Source organism: Aquarana catesbeiana, linkage group LG10, assembly GCF_042186555.1.
Source record: "Aquarana catesbeiana isolate 2022-GZ linkage group LG10, ASM4218655v1, whole genome shotgun sequence".
NCBI classification, from domain to species: domain Eukaryota; kingdom Metazoa; phylum Chordata; class Amphibia; order Anura; family Ranidae; genus Aquarana; species Aquarana catesbeiana.
The window spans coordinates 222,432,120-222,453,276 of record NC_133333.1 but is presented as its reverse complement, the minus strand read 5'-3'; the positions used below and the strand labels follow the sequence as shown (position 1 = coordinate 222,453,276).

At 42.8% G+C, this 21,157-nt stretch overlaps 1 protein-coding gene across 2 annotated transcripts in view; it reads right to left on the bottom strand.

The window, feature by feature from the left end:
* Positions 1 to 21,157, bottom strand: part of LOC141111222 (opioid-binding protein/cell adhesion molecule homolog) — a 676,299-nt gene that overhangs the window by 32,166 nt on the left and 622,976 nt on the right. For both annotated transcript variants that reach the window (XM_073603349.1, XM_073603348.1), the window contains exon 4: positions 14,658 to 14,783. In XM_073603349.1, coding sequence (XP_073459450.1) covers positions 14,658 to 14,783 — 126 coding nt within the window. The remainder of the gene's footprint in view (positions 1 to 14,657; positions 14,784 to 21,157) is intronic.

Sequence of the window (21,157 nt, the reverse complement as noted above, 5' to 3'; positions counted from 1 at the left end):
CGTCAGCATCTACATAGAGCAGGTTCAGCAGCCTGTGCGCAAGGACCTTTTTTTGGGTGCTGCATTGAAAAACGTATGCAACTTCTCCGCATTTACTTCAATTGTCTTTACACTGATATCTGTCAGATTTGGACATTATGGAAGATAATTAAATCCATCACAATAGCCACCTAGATAAGTGTTGTCTTATGCAGCTGTGTCTCTATCTAAATTTAGTGTGTGTTTTCGCTGGGCTACGGTTAGCAGATTTTCAGAATGAAATCCCTAGAGACATGTATGGACCACACCTACTTTTAAACCACACCCACAAAGTCACACGCCATTTGTAGCCACCCCAAAAAAATCACACCCCTATTTTTAATATGGTCTGCAACAGCTGGGCACCACGAACACAGAAATCATGTGGCACGCTTACTGCTTGGCAGTAAACTGTGGGAGTGGCCAGATTGTGGTAACAGTGAGGGGGGCTCAAACTGGTATGGTTAAATAAAATATTGGTCTACTATGGGTCAGGAGTGTGTAATGTATTGAGTGCAGGGGTCAGCAGTGTGTAATGCACAAAGTGCAATGGTCAGAAGCAGGGCTTTTTTTCTCAGAGAATAGGTGCAAGAACTCCCCCCTTCTGAGTCCCCCCCCTTGTCTCCGCCCCCTACCCACCTCCAGCACTGTCCCTTGATTCCACCCCCTACCCACCTCCCAGTACTGCCCCAAGTATCATTTTCTAAATAATTTGTATGGAATTTGTTCTTGTCTAATAACAAGAAAAGCAGTAAAAATTGATGCAATGGAGCCAGCAACAATAGACCCAACCCCAGTAATAATAGATCCTCCCAAGCAACAATAGATTCCCCTCCCACCAATAATAGACCCCACCCCAACAATAGGTCCTCCCAAGCAACAAAAATTCCCCTCCCAGCAATAATAGACCCCACCCCAGCAACAATAGATCCCTCACACAACAATAGACTCCCCCAGCAACAATGGTCCCCACCCCAGTAACAATAGTTCCCCCCAGCAACAATAGACCCCAACAACAATAGTTCTCCACACAACAATAGAACCCCCACACAGAAACAATGGACTATCCACAACAAAATACCACCCTCAGCAACAAAAGATCCACCCTAGTAACATTAGACCCAGCCCCCCCCCAGCAGCATCAACAGATCTCCCAGCGGTCAGCATTAATATACCCTACAGCAGCCAGCAAGATTAGACCTCTCCCTAAACAGTAGATCCCTACAAGCACCATAAGACACCCCCCCTAGCAACAACTGATCCCCCACAAGCAATAATAGACCCTCACACAAATACAGATACTCACCAGTGATCATAAATCACCCAGCAGACAGCATCAATAGACCCTCCACCACATCCCTTGCTATTACATACATTTGGTGCTGGAGGTGCCGGAACTGCGTTCTCCCACGTTCCCGCTGAAAAAAAGCCCTGGTCAGAAGTATTTAAAGTACTGATTGCAGAGGTCAGAAGGGTATAATGCCCAGATTGCAGAGGTCAGGAGGGTGCAACACAAAAAGTGCAAAGGTCAGAGGAGTGAAACGTAAAGAGTGCAGAGTTGAGGATGGTGCAACAGAGAGTGCAGGGGTCAGGAGGGTGTAAGGCAGAAAGTGCAGATGTCAGGAGGGTGTAAGGCACAAAGTGCAGATGTCAGGAGGGTGTAAGGCAGAAAGTGCAGATGTCAGGAGGGTGTAAGGCACAAAGTGCAGATGTCAGGAGGGTGTAAGGCACAAAGTGCAGATGTCAGGAGGGTGTAAAGCAGAAAGTGCAGATGTCAGGAGGGTGTAAGGCACAAAGTGCAGATGTCAGGAGGGTGTAAGGCACAGAGGGCAGAGTTCTGTAGGGTGTAAAACACCGACTGAAGAGGTCAGGAGGATGTAACATACAGGGGTTGATTTACTAAAGGCAAATAGACTGTGCACTTTGCAAGTGCAGTTGCTCCAGAGCTTAGTAAATGAGGCAAGGCTTCACTATGCAAAAAGTACCCAATCACATGCAAGGAAAATAAAAAAAAAAAAAACAGAATTTTTTCTTACACATGATTGGATGATGGAGGTCAGCAGAGCTTTTGCTCATTTAATAAGCTTCGGAGTAACTGCTCTTGCAGAGTGCAACTGCACTTTTCAAAGTGCACCGTGTATTTGTCTTTAGTAAATCAACCCCACAGTGTGCAGAGATTAGGAATATATAATGCACTCAGGAGGAGATAACATACATATTGTAGAGATCAAAAGTAATTAATGCACAGAATTCAGGAGTCAAGAGTACATAATAAACAGATTGCAGAGGTCTTGATCAAGTAATGCACATAGTGCAAAGGTGGTGCAATACGTTCAGCTGCAGCACAGTAATTTTAAGATATTCTACCTTGCCCTTTGCAGCTGGCTTACATGATAGTCTGGCATCCATTCCTTCCCCCTTCTCTTTGCCTGTGCTTTTCATGTATGCAGGCCCCCCAAGTTTTTCTGCCTGGCTTCCACAGTGCAGTGTAAACATCTTGCAGCCCACAGTAAGTGCACAGCCAAGGCATCCATTCAGCAATCGCCCTGTGCAATGGTCAACACAGATTGCATGCCTTGACCACTACACAGGACAATTGCTGAGTGGTTGCCTGCACTGTGCATTTACTGTAGGCTGCTGGGATACCAAGGAGAATGGACAATGCTGGAGATTCTCATTTCAGGGGGGACAGATCCCTCAAAATAGGAAAGGTCACAGGAGATGGGGACAAGCGTCATTCTTAGGTTGGGCTGTAACCAGCCTGAGTTGTCATTTACTTATTTGGGGTTCTGTAGGCTTTAAGCCTGTTGGGTTGATTGATTCAGCCTTTTGCTGTAAGGAGGTTCAAATAATCAGTGTGGAAAGGAATAACCGCTAGGTCATGAATATTTATCTGACTCAATCCCTGATGGTGTTGTTCAGAGGCTGGGTCTAGGGAGGTGATAAATGTTTGGGAACACTTTTCCAGCAATCTATTTCCCCTGGGGCTCTCCTCCTGGAAGGGTACAAAGTGTGACGACTGCTGTCTAAGCCAGACCTTAGGATGTGCTATGTGTTGAGGGCATTGGAAACCAAGTTAGAGCTGGAGTAATGCTTAAAGGGTACTGTGCTGAACAGAGATAACTGAAGAGGCTCACAGGGGAGCTGGGAGACAAGCTGCTGTCTGGACCTTGGAAAAGGGATCTTTACTCATGGACTTGGGTATTTTTGTCTGTTTACAGAGGGACAGAAGTTATATCCTAGTGCGAAGAAATGCTGTGACTGCGCTTAAAGGAGGTCCCAGCACAGACAAGTGAATACTCAGGGACACTTTGCATCCCATATAGCAAACAATTGTGCTGCAAGTTTGAAAATGACTTGCCAAGCTATAACTAGACTTGAAGAAAAGTGTGGCTGCACACTGGATTAATAAAAGTCCTTTTATTCCTCTTCCAAAAAATTCAAAGAGTCACACATCACAGGATAGTAGCAAGTGCATCAGGTAGACACGTTTCACACAGTGACATTGTGTTTATTCATAAGCATGTAGCATCCTGATGTTTAGGCAGGGTTGCTATTAAATGTATTTACCAAGTGATAGTTGCCTTGGTCAATTGTTAGGAGGTCAATTGATTTCGCCCTAATTCTTAAATTGCTGCACTTCTCTCTTCTGTCGCTAGATGGCCGGGTATCTGGTGACATTAAATAAGACAAGGGCATTGCAAGGACAGATTTGGAATTAATGGGGTGTCTCAGCCAATGGGTAGGGATCTTCTTGGGTCCCTTGGCCTGCTGGTAGAGCCTATTTATTTGGGTGGAGTCAGGTGATCGGGGTTCTGTGCCACCTGGACAGCTGTCTGGGTGGACATGTATTGTATTGCCAGAAACCTAAGGCCTATCCCGGGGGCATCTGGTTGCTAGGCTAGCTGAGAACCTATCTAGAAGTAGAGCAGGGTTGGGACTGCGGGCTTGTAGTCCAACCAGAAGTAACAGTTCCACCGGCCGGGGAACCAGTCGTGGTCGGAGGTAGAGGGGAAGCTGCCGCCACAAAGGGACCATCCGCCTTGCTACTGGAGACCAGTTATCATTAGGTGAATGGACACTGGTAGACCAAAGGTCTTCAGATAGGAAGTGGTCCCCTATATAACCCCTCCCATACAGGAAGTACTTTCGTTTTTTACCAGTGTCTGCAAGGTGGATGGCACGGTTTGTTGAGCTCTCTGAGCTCCAGGTCTCTAGTCCCACAAACGGTTCCAAAAACGAATCAAGGGATTGACCCATCGGATCCATTTAACACAGGCTTTTATGCTTAGATAAATGGTACCCGAGCCTCACAAAGAAGACTCAAGATCCTGCGAGGTTTTGCCTGTAATGTGGCCTCCGGGCACTGGACCCTGCAGAGTGGAAATCCTGGACACTACATTGCTAAGGCATTTCCTGCAGGGTGTTGTACAGGTCCAAGGGAGTGGACCCTAAATATGAAAGGGTACCCAGCCCTTGAGGGTCCAAGTGACAGGAACCCGCCGTGAAGGGTGAAGATTGGGTCCTTCGTTTCTAAGTGGCCCTGCGCCTGGACGGGTAAGTGAAACCCCTTTATTTTATTATTATGGGGTGTCCCAGTGATTGTAACAATCAATCAAGCTAGCTAAAGGCTGGACACCTGTGTGCAGTAACCATACGGGGGAGTTCTGGGCTAGCTGTGGGTGTTTGCAAAGTGTACCTTTTTTGCTTGTGTCTGGCTGTTTTTTACCTGTACGATGGCACATTACGGTGCGCCATTTTGCCTTGGTTCGCCATGGCGCATGTGCGTTCGCAAGAGCGCCGCTGGGCTCAGCAGTTTGTTTGGCGGCCATGGCGCACGCGGATTCGCCACACATACACCGTAGCCTTTATCTGGGCGCACGAAAATTTGCGTCGTATGCGAATAGTCGCGTACGCACGCACGTATAGAACGTTCCGACGCACACCCAGCTTATTTAAGCTGTGTATGCCAAGCATGTGATGCTTCCAGAAGGCAGCTGTGGGTCACAGAGCAGGCTCTGAACAGACACTTGTAGTGGTTCATTTCTCCTTACCCGGGTCACGTGAGTCACCAGGTGTTGCTTGGCAGGCTAAAGGCTAAAGCAGGATTGCTGCATAGGGGCTTGGTGAGCCCTATTAAAGGGTCTCCCTTTTGATGTGTTTTAATTACAAGCAAGTACTCTTTGTTTGCAGGCATTAAATGTCTTTCAAAAAGAGGAGTGGGACTAACACCACAGGGAAGGGCACACCTACGTCATCAGTAGTTCCTGATGAACCTAGTCGTATCCCTAGTGTTGTATCCTCTGAAAGACCAGAGGCTTCCGGGCAATCTGAGCCGATGCGCCTATCTGGTATTGTGCCTACAGTCAACGCTGCTGCTTCGCCCTTTATCACTAAGGATGAAATGTCCTCAGCCCTAGCCGGGTTAGAGCACAGGATTGCCAGCATGCTTGCCTCCATCCCGCAGGATGGCAGGAAGCGTGACAGATCCCCCTCCCCGAAGTTTCCTCATTTGGAGCAGGAATGGGTTGAGCATGGGGAAGAGCTTGAAGCTCAGAATTCAGTGGAATGCCCGGCAGATGAGTCTGCTTCTGAGCAATCTGGACAAAAAGATATCCAGTTGATGTCTGCCTCTCAGTTGCAGAGGTTTCTGGCCCTGACTCTGACCGAAATGATTTGTTCTGCCTTTAAGTTGCCTCTTGCAGAGGTGACTGAGCCCCCCTGGTCCTCTTTGGGACCTCTGAGACCTTTTCAGGTCGAACAGACTTTCCCGCTACACCCCCTGTTGGAACAGGCGGTGTATGCTGATTGGGAACATCCTGACAGGACATTTTTGCCTCCTAAAAGGTTTTCCCTTTTATATCCCATGGATGAAAAGTTTGTTAAAAAATTAAGCATGCCAGCCGTAGATGCAGCAGTCTCTTCCTTAAACAAGAACTTAACTTGTTCGGTAGATAACGCACAGGGCTTGACAAGAAATTGGAATTATTATTAAAAGCTTCCTTTTCCTTGGCCAGTTCAGCTATTCAGCCAGCTGTTACAGCAATTGGTATTTGCCAGTCCATAAAGGATCAAGTCAAACGGCCGGATAGTTTGAACGAATGAATACAGCGCTAGCAACTAAAACACAAAAAATAAATAAATAAATTTGTGGCAAAATTGGAGAATGCAAATATCACTAAAATGATATGGATGTGATCAAAATTGCACTGTGTGCTATACTAGAGCAAGAGACATAAAAATAAAAATTATAAAAAATATATATGTCTGTATATATGGAAAAATCGCTAGCAAATAAAAGATATAGCATCAGCATTAACAATATGTGATTAAAATATTATATCAAACACACATGAAGTGATATAATCCGGGATGGATGTGCACATTCCCTAAGAGAAATCCCACTGGTCAGCGATAGCAGGCTTTCAGCTCTTCAGCCTAAATAGAATACACTCAGTCACCTGAAATGTTGCAGTTTCTACAAGCAAATAAGATGGGACTTGGATCGTTGTCAATGGGATAAAGGCTTGAGGATAGAGGACATCATATTCCATCCAAAAAAATAGAAGGAAAAGAACATGGTCAAGTACCGTAGGGAAATTGATCAGGCGCGCATAATAGTGCTACTCACAGAATGGAGGCTGCAAACAGGCATTCAGAATGTTTCCGCGATCGCCGCTGTGATAGCGTTCGTTCCACAGAAAACAGGAAACAGCGTCACTGGTTAGAACGTGAGCCGGATATTGCGTCGACGCGTTTCGCCCCCCTCCAGGACGTCATCAAAGACATAACATCCAGCCCACAAATGATCAAGTTTATATGTAACATCAGACAAACTCCTCCCAAGGAGAAAGAAGTGACAGCCAATCAAGGCTAGTGGGTGTGTATTGTCCACCTCTTCCTGATTCATCATATTCTGTTACAACTCCAATAGACTTTATTAACAAAACGACAAGAACACAACATTCTTGTCATGAATAGAAAAACATTTGAAAACATGTAAATTTTAATACAAATATAAATATAAGACAAATTAGTAATAGGTCTCAAATATAATTGCCTACAAACAATAAATAAAAATGGAATGTATAAAAAATTAATATAAATTGAAAAATATGTAAAAATATATTAAAAAATATATCAAAAAATATTTAAATTATGAAAAAGAAATTAAAAAAAATAATTAGAAATATTGTGAAACTCTACAAGAAAATGAAGGAGTTACCAATTAGATAAAAAACAATTGAGATCCAAGATCCTGCCAACTCAGCCTGAATTTATTTATACTAAGCCACCCACGCTTAGGCTTCAACTGGCACATAATGTTGTAAACCTCCCGAAGAAATTATGTACTTTTTTAGATAGAACTGGGTTTTACAGCTGTGGCAGATGTATGATGTGTAGGACCTCCAGATTCCGTAAGAAAAAAATCACCCATTTTAGTTCTCTATCAGAAGGGAGATCTTTTGAGATCAAAAAGTTCATTACATGCAGTACGACACATGTCACATACCTTCTGTCTTGTCCGTGCAACCTACAGTATGTGGGGAGGACTACTAGACAAGTGTCAGACTTAGAGAGCATGTTAATAGGATTAGGAAAGGATACAAACATCATGGTCTTTCTAACCACTTTAGGTTGTTTCACAATAGGGATCCCAGTGTGCTCACGTTCTGTGGGATTGACAGAGTTGAGAAACACTGGCAAGGCTCTAATCTTAGAAGGGCCATTTCCCAGAATGAGACCCAATGGATCCACAGGTTATGTACTTTGAGCCCCTATGGCCTCAATATTGAGCTGGATCTCAATTGTTTTTTATCTAATTGGTAACTGCTTCATATTCTTGTAGAGTTTCACAATATTTCTAATTATTTAAAAAAAAAAAAATTTCATAATTTAAATATTTTTTTATATATTTTTTAATATATTTTTACATATTTTTCAATTTATATTAATTTTTTATACATTCCATTTTTATTTATTGTTTGTAGGCAATTATATTTGAGACCTATTACTAATTTGTCTTATATTTATATTTGTATTCAAATTTACATGTTTTCAAATGTTTTTCTATTCATGACAAGAATGTTGTGTTCTTGTCGTTTTGTTAATAAAGTCTATTGGAGTTGTAACAGGATATGATGAATCAGGAAGAGGTGGACAATACACACCCACTAGCCTTGATTGGCTGTCACTTCTTTCTCCTTGGGAGGAGTTTGTCTGACGTTACATATAAATTTGATCATTTGTGGGCTGGATGTTATGTCTTTGATGACGCCCTGGAGGAGGGGCGAAACGTGTTGACGCAATATCCAGCTCACATTCTAACCAGTGACGCTGTTTTCTGTGGAACGCACGCTATCACAGCGGCAATCGCTGAAACATTCTGAATGCCTGTTTGCAGCCTCCATTTTGTGAGTATCGCTATTATGCACGCCTGATCAATTTCCCTATGCTACTTCACCATGTTCTTTTCCTTCTATTTTTTGGGTGGAATATGATGACCTCTATCCTCAAGCCTTTATCCCATTGACAATAATCCAGGTCCCATCTTATTTGCTTGTAGAAACTGCAACATTTCAGGTGACTGAGTGTATTCTATTTAGGCTGAAGAGCTGAAAGCCTGCTATCGCTGACCAGTGGGCTTTCTCTTAGGGAATGTGCACATCCATCCCGGATTATATCACTTCATGTGTGTTTGATAAAATATTTTAATCACATATTGTTAATGCTGACGCTATATCTTTTAGTTGCTAGCAGTTTTTCCATATATACAGACATATATATTTTTTATAATTTTTATTTTTATGTCACTTGCTCTAGTATAGCACACAGTGCAATTTTGATCACATCCATATCATTTTAGTGATATTTGCATTCTCCAATTTTGCCACAGATTTATTTATTTATTTTTTGAGTGTGTTTTAGTTGCTAGCGCTGTATTCATTTGTTCAAACATATATGAAGTCTTAGCACTTATATACAGCAGCTGCAACAGTTTTCAATCATTCTTTTTTGCACTTATTCACATATTTGCTAGTGCTGCATTTATTTATCTATTTTAAAACAGCCAGATAGGCCTAACCAGGAGGATGATCTACCTGAAAGTAAGACAGATATTCCTTGAGCACTGTGTTTTGCTGTTGATGCTTTAAAGCATTCAATACAGCAGGTTTCTCGTCTGGCTTTCTTGTCTGTACATATGCGCAGCCTTTTATGGCTTAAGAACTGGTCAGCCGAGCTTCCTTTTAAAAAGTTATTGGCAGGTTTCCCGTTCCATGGGGAACATTTATTTGGTGATCATTTGTACAAATATATCCAAAAGATTTCCGGAGGGAAGAATTCTCTACTTCCTGTGAACAAAAGCACCAAACGTCCCTCGTTTAAAAACCCAGGGACTGCTTCCTCAAACGTCTCAGCGTCAGGGCGGTCCACCGCCAACAGGGTGCCAGGGCCAGGGGAAAGCTGCAAGGCCAGGTCCAGAAAAAGCCCTGGGTCCAAAATTCTTCTAAACTCAGCATCAAGCCCTCCTTTTGAGGGGACGCCCCTACTCCATCGGTTGGGGGGAAGGCTGCTGCACTTTGCAGACATTTGGAAAACAACAATTCAGGACGAGTTGGTCACCTCAATTATATCTCGCGGTTACAAGCTGGAGTTACGGGGTGCCCCCTCAGAGGTTTCTAAGATCCAACGTTCCCTCGGATACTCCGAAAAGAAACGTATTGCTTTAGGCACTACATCATCTAGTGCATCAAGGAGTGATTGTAGAGGTTCCGGTATCCGAAAGGGGCACAGGGTTTTACTCAAACCTGTTTACAGTTCAGAAACCAAACGGGGACACAAGGCCCATTTTGGACCTAAGGTCCCTGAACAAGTATCTATTGATACAATCCTTTCGAATGGAGTGTGTCCACTCAGTAGTAACCTCACTCTAGAGGGGAGACTTTTTAGCCTCCATCGATATAAAGGACGCATACTTACACGTACCTATCTTTCAGCCTCATCGGAGGTTACTACATTTTGCAGTAGAGGAACGTCATTTTCAGTTTGTGGCTCTACCCTTCGGGCTTGCTACAGCTCCCCAGGTGTTCACAAAGGTCCTAGCACCAGTACTGGGTCTTTTAAGGGCCCAAGGGATCCTGGTGCTTGGGTATCTGGACGACCTCCTGCTCAGAGATCACTCAGTACAGGCTCTAGAACAGAGCATAATATACACAGTGAGGTATTTGAAAAGCTTAGGCTGGATCATAAATACCAAAAAGTCAGCCTTGAGACCAGCTCAAAGTCTAAAATATTTAGGTCTAATTCTAAACATGGTCCAAACAAGAGTATTTTTGCCAACCGTAAGGATCTGTGCCCTGAAGGATCAGGTGCGTCAGATAAGGGGCACCAGACAACCCTCCATTCGGCTCTGTATGAGTCTTCTAGGGAGGATGGTATCCTCCTTTAAGGCAGTGCCCTATGCCCAGTTCCATTCCAGGCCTTTACAACAAGACATCTTGTTGGCTTGGAAGAGAGGAAGAAATGCCCTGGATAATCCAATGTGCTTATCTCCTCAGGCATGTTTAAGCCTAAGCTGGTGATTGCAGGATCCGAACCTGCAAAAGAGAAAATCCATTCTCCCGGTAACTTGAAGAGTACTGACTACAGATGCCAGTCTCTCAGGCTGGGGAGCGACCCTAAATGGGCTCACAGCCCAGGGGAAATTGTCAGGGACAGAGCAGACCCTGCCCATCAATGTCCTAGAATTACGGGCAGTACGTCTAGCCCTATGATCCTTAATGGTGGAGCTTCAGGACTGCTTCTGCAGGGTTCAGTCCGACAATGCCATGGCAGTGGCCTATATAAACCACCCAGGTGGTACCAGGAGTCATTCAGCTCTGAAGGAGGTGACCTACATACTAGATTGGGCAGAGGGACATGTGCCAATAATATCGGCAGTCCATATCCCCAGAGTAGAGAACTGGAAGGCAGATTATCTCAGCCACCAGCAGATCTGCCCGGGGGAATGGTCCCTGCACCCAGAGGTGTTCCAGGAAATTTTCCAACATTGGGGATAACCAGAGGTCGACCTATTGGCATCCAGGTTCAACAACAAACTACAGCAGTTTGTGTCTTGAACAAGAGACCCTCTGGCAATTGGAGCAGATGAAATGTATTAGGGAAATCCACGCTTAGGAAGTAAGGAACTGCTGCCTCCCTATACAAAGAGTCCCATCAAAATGGGACCCAATCTCAATATGAAAAACATCCATTCCATATGGCGCTGTTCTCTGTAAGCAAGCAGGCTGAGGCAGGCCTAGTGAGACGTTGGTGAAGGAGTTCCGTTGCTTTGGCATTGCCGCCTCAGGTGACCCGGCTAAGTTCTCTCGTGCGCTTCTAACTTCCCCAGACAGCAGCTCCGTCCAGCCCGCCGGACACAGCTCTCTCTCTCTCCGCTCCATCAGCGGCCGCCGCCAGACATTTCCTCTGCACTCCGTGCTCGTAATAAAATCACGTCCTCTATTCAGAACCTCAACTCTTTCGAGTGCAGAAGGGAGACATTGGAGTCTCCTTCCCTCCCGACCGTGGATGATTCTTTTCGCTCCGATGCTGGGAACGAGCTTTGAGATTGGGATCCGTATCATCTACACTTCATGCTTGTACCCCTGCAGGGGTGAAGCGCTCTGGTGAGTGAAGGCACAAGAGGGGAGCAACGTTACTCGTTTTGGCACATTCACTGTTTACTGTTGGATAAACTTGCACTAATTGGAAGAAGCACTCCATCACTTTATATGGACACTTAAATATACCTTTTTATTCGTTTTTATCATTTTAACAACATGCTTATTAGTTAAATGATGTTTATACTTTGAATATATCACATGGTGGCTTTTTGTGGAATGGTGGTATTCTATTCTATTTAACACCAGTTGTTAATTATAGATAAATTTTTTGATTTTCCTTTTTGATTTTTACCTGTATCAATTTCTAAGCACTAGTCACTTTGATGATCACTTGGTTCAGAGTATTTATCCTTGCTTAATTGCACATAATTTACACCCACTATATGTATGTATATACATATATATATGCTCAATTGGTGGTACACATATTACTAGTAGGTATACTCACACCTTTATTATTCATTAATATATATATATTTTTTTTTCATATGGAACAGCGCCAACTCCCTTTCTGTTGTTTTTCAATTGGAGCAGATGCTCTGATAGTTCCATGGAGCCAGTACTCCCTGGTTTATGCTTTCCCTCCGGTCCCTCTCCTTCCATATTTTTTGCGCAGGATTCGGAGAGAGGGGATTTCAGTCATTCTGGTGGCACCAGCCTGGCCCAGAAGTCCCTGGTTCCTGCAGATTGAGACTGACAATAGACGGCCATGGACGCTTCCACGTCGCCCCGATCTACTGTCTCAAGGTCCTATATTCCACCCCAATTTACAGTCTCTAAATTTGATGGCATGGCTATTGAAGCCAGGGTGTTAAAGGACCGTGGCATCTCGGGACCAGTGGTATCTACCCTAGTGAATGCTAGAAAAGCTATCACTAGGAAGATTTATCATAAGGTCTGGAAGACTTATATTTCTTGGTGTGAAGCCAGCAAATGGCATCCTCGGAAATATGTGATTGGGAGAATTCTCTCTTTTCTATAGTCAGCTGTGGAAATCAAATTGGCTTTGAGTACAATCAGAGGTCAAGTTTCGGCCCTATCAGTATTCTTCCAAAGGCCTTTAGCCTCCCATTCACTGATCCGAACCTTTATGCAAGGGGCAACTCGCTTGCTTCCCCCCATCAGGTCACCTATTTGTCCTTGAGACTTGAACTTGGTGTTATCTGTATTACAGAAACAACCATTTGACCCTATTAAAGGAAATTCCATTAGACTTGCTATTATGCAAGCTAGCCTTCCTGATCGCTATCACCTCGGCCAGAAGGATGTCGGAGTTGGCGGCCCTTTCATGCAGGGAACCGTACTTGATCCTTCACCATGACAGAGTCGTGTTATGACCTGTTCCATCCTTTTTGCCAAAGGTGGTGTCGGCCCTTCATATTCACACATTATTTTGCCTTCTTTTTTCTCTCAGCCTCAGTCGGCGGAAGAGAGACTATTGCATTCTTTGGACGTTGTCTGGGCAGTCAAGGTATATTTGTCTAGATCTGCAGAGATCCGAGGATTAGACTCGTTTTTTGTTTTACCAAAAGGACCCAAGAAGGGGCAGGCAGCTTCCAAAGCTTCCATTGCCATTTGGGTCCGTCAATTGGTCATTCAGGCCTACGGTCTGAAACATAAAGCTCCTCCCTTTAGGTTGAGAGCTCATTCTACCAGGGGTGTAGGAACCTCCTGGGCTTTTTGCCATCAGGTATCTGTGGCTCAGATTTGTAAGGCTGCTACCTGGTCTTCAGTGCATATCAGTGCATATGTTCACAAAATGTTATTAAGTGGATGTTGGAGCAGCTGAGGATGCGGCTTTTCTGTGTACGTATAAGTTATGATGGCTATTGTTTGGCAGGGTGTCTCCCTCCCCTCAAAGCTATTGTTCTGGGACGTCCCAGCAGGTAATGAACATTAGCCTGACTCTGTGTCCCATGATGTATGAAAAAGAAAATAGGATTTTTTACGTCATACTTACCTGTAAAATCCTTTTCTTTGAGTATATCATGGGACACACAGATACCTCCCCTCTTTTTTGAGGATTTAGTGCTTGCTACAAAACTAAAGTACTTCCTGTATGGAAGGGGTTGTATAGGGGATCACTTCCTGTCTGAAGACCTTTGGTCTACCAGTGTCCATTCACCTAATGATGGAGTATAACCCAGCAGGTAATGAATATTAGCCTGACTCTGTGTCCCATGATGTACTCAAAGAAAAGGATTTTACAGGTAAATATGACATAAAAATCCTATTATATAAAATAATATGCAAAGTGGTTGAAGGGAAACTTCAGAATGGCAAAGGTGTTTTTATTACAAATTATGTGAGCTGACTTCAGTTCCTCTTTAAAGTGGTGTTCCACCCAAAAAATAAAAAATGCATGAAAATTCCTAAAAAAAAATTAAAAAAAACATTTGGAATTTTTTTTTTTAACTCACCTCTAAATGCCTGTTGCTAGGGGGTCCCTCGTAGTCTGCCTCTTTCAGTGCCTGGGCTGGTGACATCACTTCCCCCTCGGCACAGGAAGGACTCGGCTCTGCTCCCTCCCTCTTATCAATCACCTGGTCCCATTACAGGTCCCAGGTGACTGAGCGGCCAATCACGGCGCGTGGCACCGCTCGAGCATGCGCAGTGGGTGCCCGGCCGTGAAGCCACAGCCCGGCGCCCACAGTTGCAATGCTGGCGCCACCGAACGGAGGAGGAGGCGAGCGGGGTTTCGAACCCCCGCATCGCTGGACCCTGGGACAGGTAAGCGTCCAAAAAGTCAGCAGCTGCAGTATTTGTAGCTGCTGACTTTTAATTTTTTTTTTTTTAATGGGCCCTCCTCTTTAAGAAAAGCATCAGGAAGTATTTGCCTTCCATCATGATGAACAATCATCTATCATAGTGGATACTCTCATGCACTATGCCTACATAAACCAACTGCAAAACAACATTATACAGTGTCAGAAACTTGGGAATTTCCACAGTCACTTTACAAGCTGTACTTACATTTCTCATGATAGTGTTTCCATGTCACAGCAGGTTCAGGTCTGCCAGTGGCTAAACATTGCAGGATCACTGTGCTGCCCTCATTCACTGTAATGTCTGAAGAGATATTCAAGATTTTTGGAGGAACTGTTGGAAAAGAGCAGAAAGAAAAGGATGAATAAGGGGGACAGAGATGGGGGGGGGAGCAGGGGAAAGAGAACTAGGGGGAAGTGAGGGGGATCAGTACTTGGCACAAATGGGAGCTGGTTCTTCTAAGTGGGGATTATTACAATTAAAAGTAATGCAGGATAACTAAAGAAACTAACAGCAGATTCAGACATCTGTCTAAGGCTCCGTGCACACTGGGCTTAAAAAAAATGCCAGTTCCCCTGGCAGAAAAAAATAATTATGTAGAGCGTTTTTCGTACACAGTTTAGGTGAGTTTAAGAATTTTGCATTTTTTTTTCTACCAGAAAGCTCCAATCATAAATGCAAACCAGAAGGGTTTTTTTCCTGCCTCTAAACATTGATAAATATGCCTGTAATCGTCCTAATGTGCATGGACACCTAGGATAACACTGAGCTGCTTCTACCGGCAGAACACAAAACTCCTGTAGAAGCAAAGTTTTTTAAGCCAATGTGCATGGAGCCTTATTGTTTATGGAGAGTTTATGGAAAGGCTGAAGACATAGTTGCGAGCATCTGGAAAAAGACATATTGTGATACCCTCAAAGGTTGATTGACAGAAGACTACAAGGGTTACTGGATCTAGAAGACCAGACGTGACTGAGTGAGATCTACAGGAGTTACTAGAACTAGAAGCTGAACAAGATCTACAAGGGTTACTGGATCTAGAAGAAGTCCAGTGGTGTATGGGTGTGATCTACAAGGGTTATTGGATCTAGAAGACGACCAGCAGTAACTGAGTTATGATCTAAAATGGTTACTGAATTCCCAGCAGTGACTGAGTGGGTTCTTCATGAGTTACTGGGTCCTGCTGGATCTAAAATAAGAACAGCAGTTATTCAGTGAGTTCTCTAAAGGGTTACCGAGTCCTGCTGGATCTAGAAGAAGAACAGCAGTGATTGAGTGGGATTTACAAGGGTTATTAAATCCAGGGGAAGACCAGTGAAGAATAAATGGAATTTTCCAGGGTTACGGTATCTATAAAACAACGATCAGTGACTAAGCAGGATCTACAATAGTTACAGACTTAAGGCCTGTACACACGATCAAAAAATCATACAAAAAATACCACTTTCGAAGTGATCATACCATAATTTGATCGTTAATACAGAGCTTTCGAGAGCCGATCACGACAATTCGACAATCTGATGGGACAGGCATGAAATTTTTTCTTGTACGATACCAGATCGTACAATTTCATTTAAGCAGTACAGTTGTCATTTAAAAATACAAAAATACAAAAAAATACAAATACACTACAACACATTGTATCACTTTCTTATTTTTATTCTGTCGTACGAGAATTTTCGTAACTTTAGTAAACTCTTCATTTTCGATATGAGGCATGCAAAAAAACCCCCAAAAAAACGGACGATCATTTGTCCGATAATCTCATAGTGTGTACCAGGCACTAGAGGAAGGCCGGTGTGCTATACTGAATCCAAGAAAACCAGCAGTCACCAATTACAGTAAATAGAGTAAAACTAAAAAATATATACCCAAAAACAAAAAGCTGCTGCTAAAGTGAGATACACACAACAAATAATAAACAATAGAAAGCAGCGCTAATCCCCCAAATTAAATAAATGCAGTGGATAATCAAAAGTTGGTGTAAAATTATTAAAACACTCACACCAATTACACTAAATAAGAGCTACTGGATCTACAGTAAGACAACAAGTATGTGTGATCTACAATGATTTCTACTGTATATCAAGAAAAAGTCCATCAGTGACTGAGTAGGGTCAAAGAGTGTTACTGGATCCAGAGCTGGATGGTCTAGACTCAGTCATTATATTCACTCCCTAGCCATTATCTGTGGACATCAGTAGTGGGATCTCATATTAAAGTAAAAGCAGGGTTATAGTGTATCTTTAGATTGTTGGCTCTGGAGAGGAGATTGCGCTCTATCTTGTAGTATATTGTTTTTTTTATAATCAGTATTTGTCTTTCTTTTAACAATTATACTACACTGTGGGGGTTATTTACGAAAGGCAAATGCACTTTGCACTGAAAGTGCACTTGGAAATGCAGTCGCTCTAAATCTAAGGGGTAGATCTGAAATGAGTGGAAGCTCTGCTGATTTTATCATCCAATCATGTGCAAGCTAAAATGTTGTTTTTTATTCTCCTTGCATGTCCCCCTCCGATCTACAACGACTGCACTTCCAAGTGCACTTTCAGTGCAAAGTGGATTTGCCTTTAGTAAATAACCCCCTGTGTGTCTTTTGCCAGGATTTTTGCAGTAGAGGAGGCAACTGGCAATTTAGATTTTTAAACAATAGTATGATTTTAGCACACACACATGGCTGCTGTTAAAGTAAGTGCTCAGATAATGATATATTTATTTTTATGATACTATAGCATTCTTAGTATTTACTTAGAGCCTACCCATATAATAAATTGGCTTGAAAGAACAAGTGGTGCAATTGAATCATTTCACAAAGTCACATAAAATGCCACCATTTATAACAGTAATAGAGAGCTGCATTTATGTTTGATATCATTATATCTGTATTCACATCATAAATAAAAGCAAGCAATTTATCAAGCAGCTGCAATGTCTTTCAATGAGGATTGGGTGACATCTCCACATTGAACTATACATTTTCAAATGGAAATGACGATATAGTAAAGGCTTGAGTGAAGCAAGGTTGGTCAAAGTAGTCTATCAGTTCTTAATAATCTCCAATCAATGGATTTTATGTCAGTTAGCATGTTTCTAGCACAGGGAAATTGAAGAGAAATGTATTCAGCAAGCAGTTATTACTATAAGCTTTAAAGAAGGAAACAACACCGAGACTGATGTGGCAGACGATTGTCATTTCTTCATGTTTGTAGACACCTCTTGCCATAAAAATATGCACATGGGACTGATATGCAAATTATGTTAGAAGAAAATTTACTCGATGTCTATAGCAACTATTTAGCTCAATGCCAATGCTCGGGCAAGGTTTGAAAATGAAGCAAAGATTCCAATTGGTTTTGAAAATGAAGCAAGGATTCCAACTGGTTACTCTAGGCAACAAAAATTAGCACACTCATTCGACATATTCCCCTTTGCAACTTACTGGAAAATGATAGCCGATTCCAGAAAGTTGTCTGCAGATGCTGCCCAAAAAATGCATGTCCTGTTTAACGGGAACTCACCCAATAGATCATCATGCAGTAATACAGATTTACAGTTCCTTGAAAAAGTATTCATACCCCTTGAAATTTTCCACATTTTGTCACGTTACAACCAAAAACGTAAATGTATTTTATTGGGATTTTATGTGGTAGACCAACACAAAGTGGCACATAATTGTGAAACAACTGAAAAGGGAAAGTGCACAAAGGGCAGCCACGTCCGTAATTATTGAGGCGAAAAAAATAGGGTAGTACTAAGTATTACCAAAAAGGCAGACTTTAACGGCTAAGAAACAATGGAGAAAAAATAATTTATAAACAATAAATTTATTAAAGTTAACAATGTACAAAAAACACAAATTACGAATAAAAATGCATCTATATTGTATTTGTGCAGTGAGCCCTTGTATGCCTATGAGTTTCGCCGCTAAGCTTCTTCAGGACACGGCCAAGGTTCACAGGCAGAACAGATAAGAGAATATGTTTCTCTAACTTAGTTTGGAGTATAGTGTCATATAAAGCCAAGATAAGCTGAGTAGTGTGTTTAGAAACTATAAGTAGATACGATGTGGTTGGGTAGATAGGCAGGGGCAGATGAAAATTTACTATTCCTGATCTACAAAAGGTAGGAAAAAATGGGGCCGGAAGGCATCCAATGATAAGTCCTTAGTTCAATTTCAGCAGTGCTGATGGCTGTATAGAGTGTGCAGTGGATTGCCGTCTCCCAGGGGCTTACCTCTTTGCAAAAATCCTGATTACACAGCGTTATGCTGTCATGACTCAGGTGTTCACCACTTCTTACCAACTATACCTTATTTACCCATCACATTAAAACATCTAACAATAATGAGAATAACACCAACATTGAGAAAATTTGGCCCCAGTGGCCATATATTAACAATAACTACATTACTTTAAAACAGAAACAATAAGATGCAATGATTCATCATCAAGTAACCATAATTTAAAAGTTGCTGATCTTGTGAGGCACCACAAACCAATGCGGTTTGTATCTGCGTCTCTCTGTCAATCCCTCCACTGGCTCCCGCTCACCCAACGAATTAAATTCAAAATACTAACATCTACTTTCAAAGCCATCCACAATTTCGCCCCCAGCTACATCACTAGCCTAGTCTCTAAATACCAACATACTCCTTCTCTTCGTTCCTCTCAAGACCTCCTGCTCCCTAGCTCCCTCGTCACCTCCTCCCATGCTCGCCTCCAGCACTTTTCTAAAGCCTCTCCAATCCTATGGAATGCCCTACCCCAATCTGTCCACTTATCTCCTACTCTATTAGCTTTTAGACGATCCCTGAAAACCCTTCTCTTCAGAGAAGTCTATCCTACTCATACCTAACAACTGTATTTTCATTTTCTCCATCAGCTCATCCCCACAGTTATTACCTTTTGTTTCCACTTGACCCTCCCTTCTAGATTGTAAGCTCTAACAAGCAGGGCTCTCTGATCCCTCCTGTATTGATTTGTATGGTAAGTGTACTGTCTTCCCTCATGTTGTAAAGTGCTGCGCAAACTGTTGGCGCTATATAAATCCTGTATAATAATAATAATAATATTAAAAACTCCCCAGCCACACAACATTGGCTCAAGGACAACCCACCTTATGCAGATACTTACTATTTACCACTTCCCAGTAAACCTACCATTAACTGGGATACCACAGAGGACTCCATACCTTAGATGGGTCCCCTACCATGAATTATAACTGAGAAATTTGAACGTCTCCGAAGACCCTAACCGCTTAAACATTATTGTCAACATAAACAAATCCAACACCGAGCAGGAGGGTGGGAAGTTTCTTCTCATCCGTTGGGTCCGACTGATTGCCGCCAAAACTGAACCCCAACCTGTATACCCGCCTCCTCTCTGAAAACTGCCCAACCTCGGTGAGTCGTATCTCTTGCCAATTTAACCCTATCCTAGCTTGTTCCACTGTCACCCTTGTCATGCAGCCCTACGCCTATTTTTTCTTTATTTTTTGCTTCAGGCTTCTCTTTATAGGTACACGGGGCTGAAAACTCATCTGTGCAAGAGACATACAACGGAAGGAGGGAGGTAAAGGTGACAATTTAGGGACTTGTGAACCTTTTCAGATCCTGCATTGATATTGCTCTCCCGAAAAATAATATGCAGGAAAACATCTCACAATCCACTCACAGAATTATCATAGCTGCCATCATTCCTTTCTACATGCAATGTGCACAATACACAGCAGACTGAATGGTTGCTATGGACAACATCACTGTTTTCAGAAGTGTAGAGTATCATGCGGCAGGAATTGTTGCATCTTGTGTCTCCACTGACATTTCGTTCATGAATTATTATTACAAATCTGTAGTAATGATCAACTAAGAATAAAGTACATGCTGCTGCCAGAGCTGTACAAAAAGTATTACCCATTAATCTAAGCAATTTTTACTAAGCAAACTGTACATTAAAATGCTATTAAAAGCATAAGGACTTCTTATAACAGCAATCTTGTCACACAGAATTACATCCTAGACGCCTCAAAATATTAACTGAGCAGCACAAACTAACTACAGTCGCTATGCCTCTCTCTATGCAATTCCACACAAGACCAGTGAACCATGATGACTGGCCATGGGGATCTCAGGACAGGCTCCACTACTCACAATTCTCAGCAAGATTCCACATTGCACAACCCCTGTGTATCTAAATCACAGTGCTCACTCTGCTCCTGTACTGAGCTCTGTGTGGATCACAGGGGCAAATCCACCATAATAATCAAAGCACTCAGAGAGAAAGAAGAGTTAGGGGACAGGCAAGGAATGGGGACAGAGGAGGAATGAGGGGCAGGGGTGGGACTGGGTACAGAGGAGGAATGAAAAGCAGGAGAGGCACTGGGGACAGAGGAGGAATGATGGGAAGGGGAGGAATTGGGGACAAAGGAGAAAGGAGGGGCAGGAGAGGAACATCGGAGGAATGAGAGGCAGGGGAGGGACTGGAGACAAAAAATAGGAAAATCCTGCGAGCCACCACTTCCTAGATGCTTAAACGTAGATAAAATTACCTGAAGCTGGAAGCTGCTAGCATTACATACGTCACATATATCGTGCAAAGACAAAATATAAATATATATAGGCTGCACTAAAAGGGTATATATAAGAGGGACTAGAGACGGTTAAGGAACGAGGGGCAGGGATGGGACTAGGGATAGAGGAGGAATGA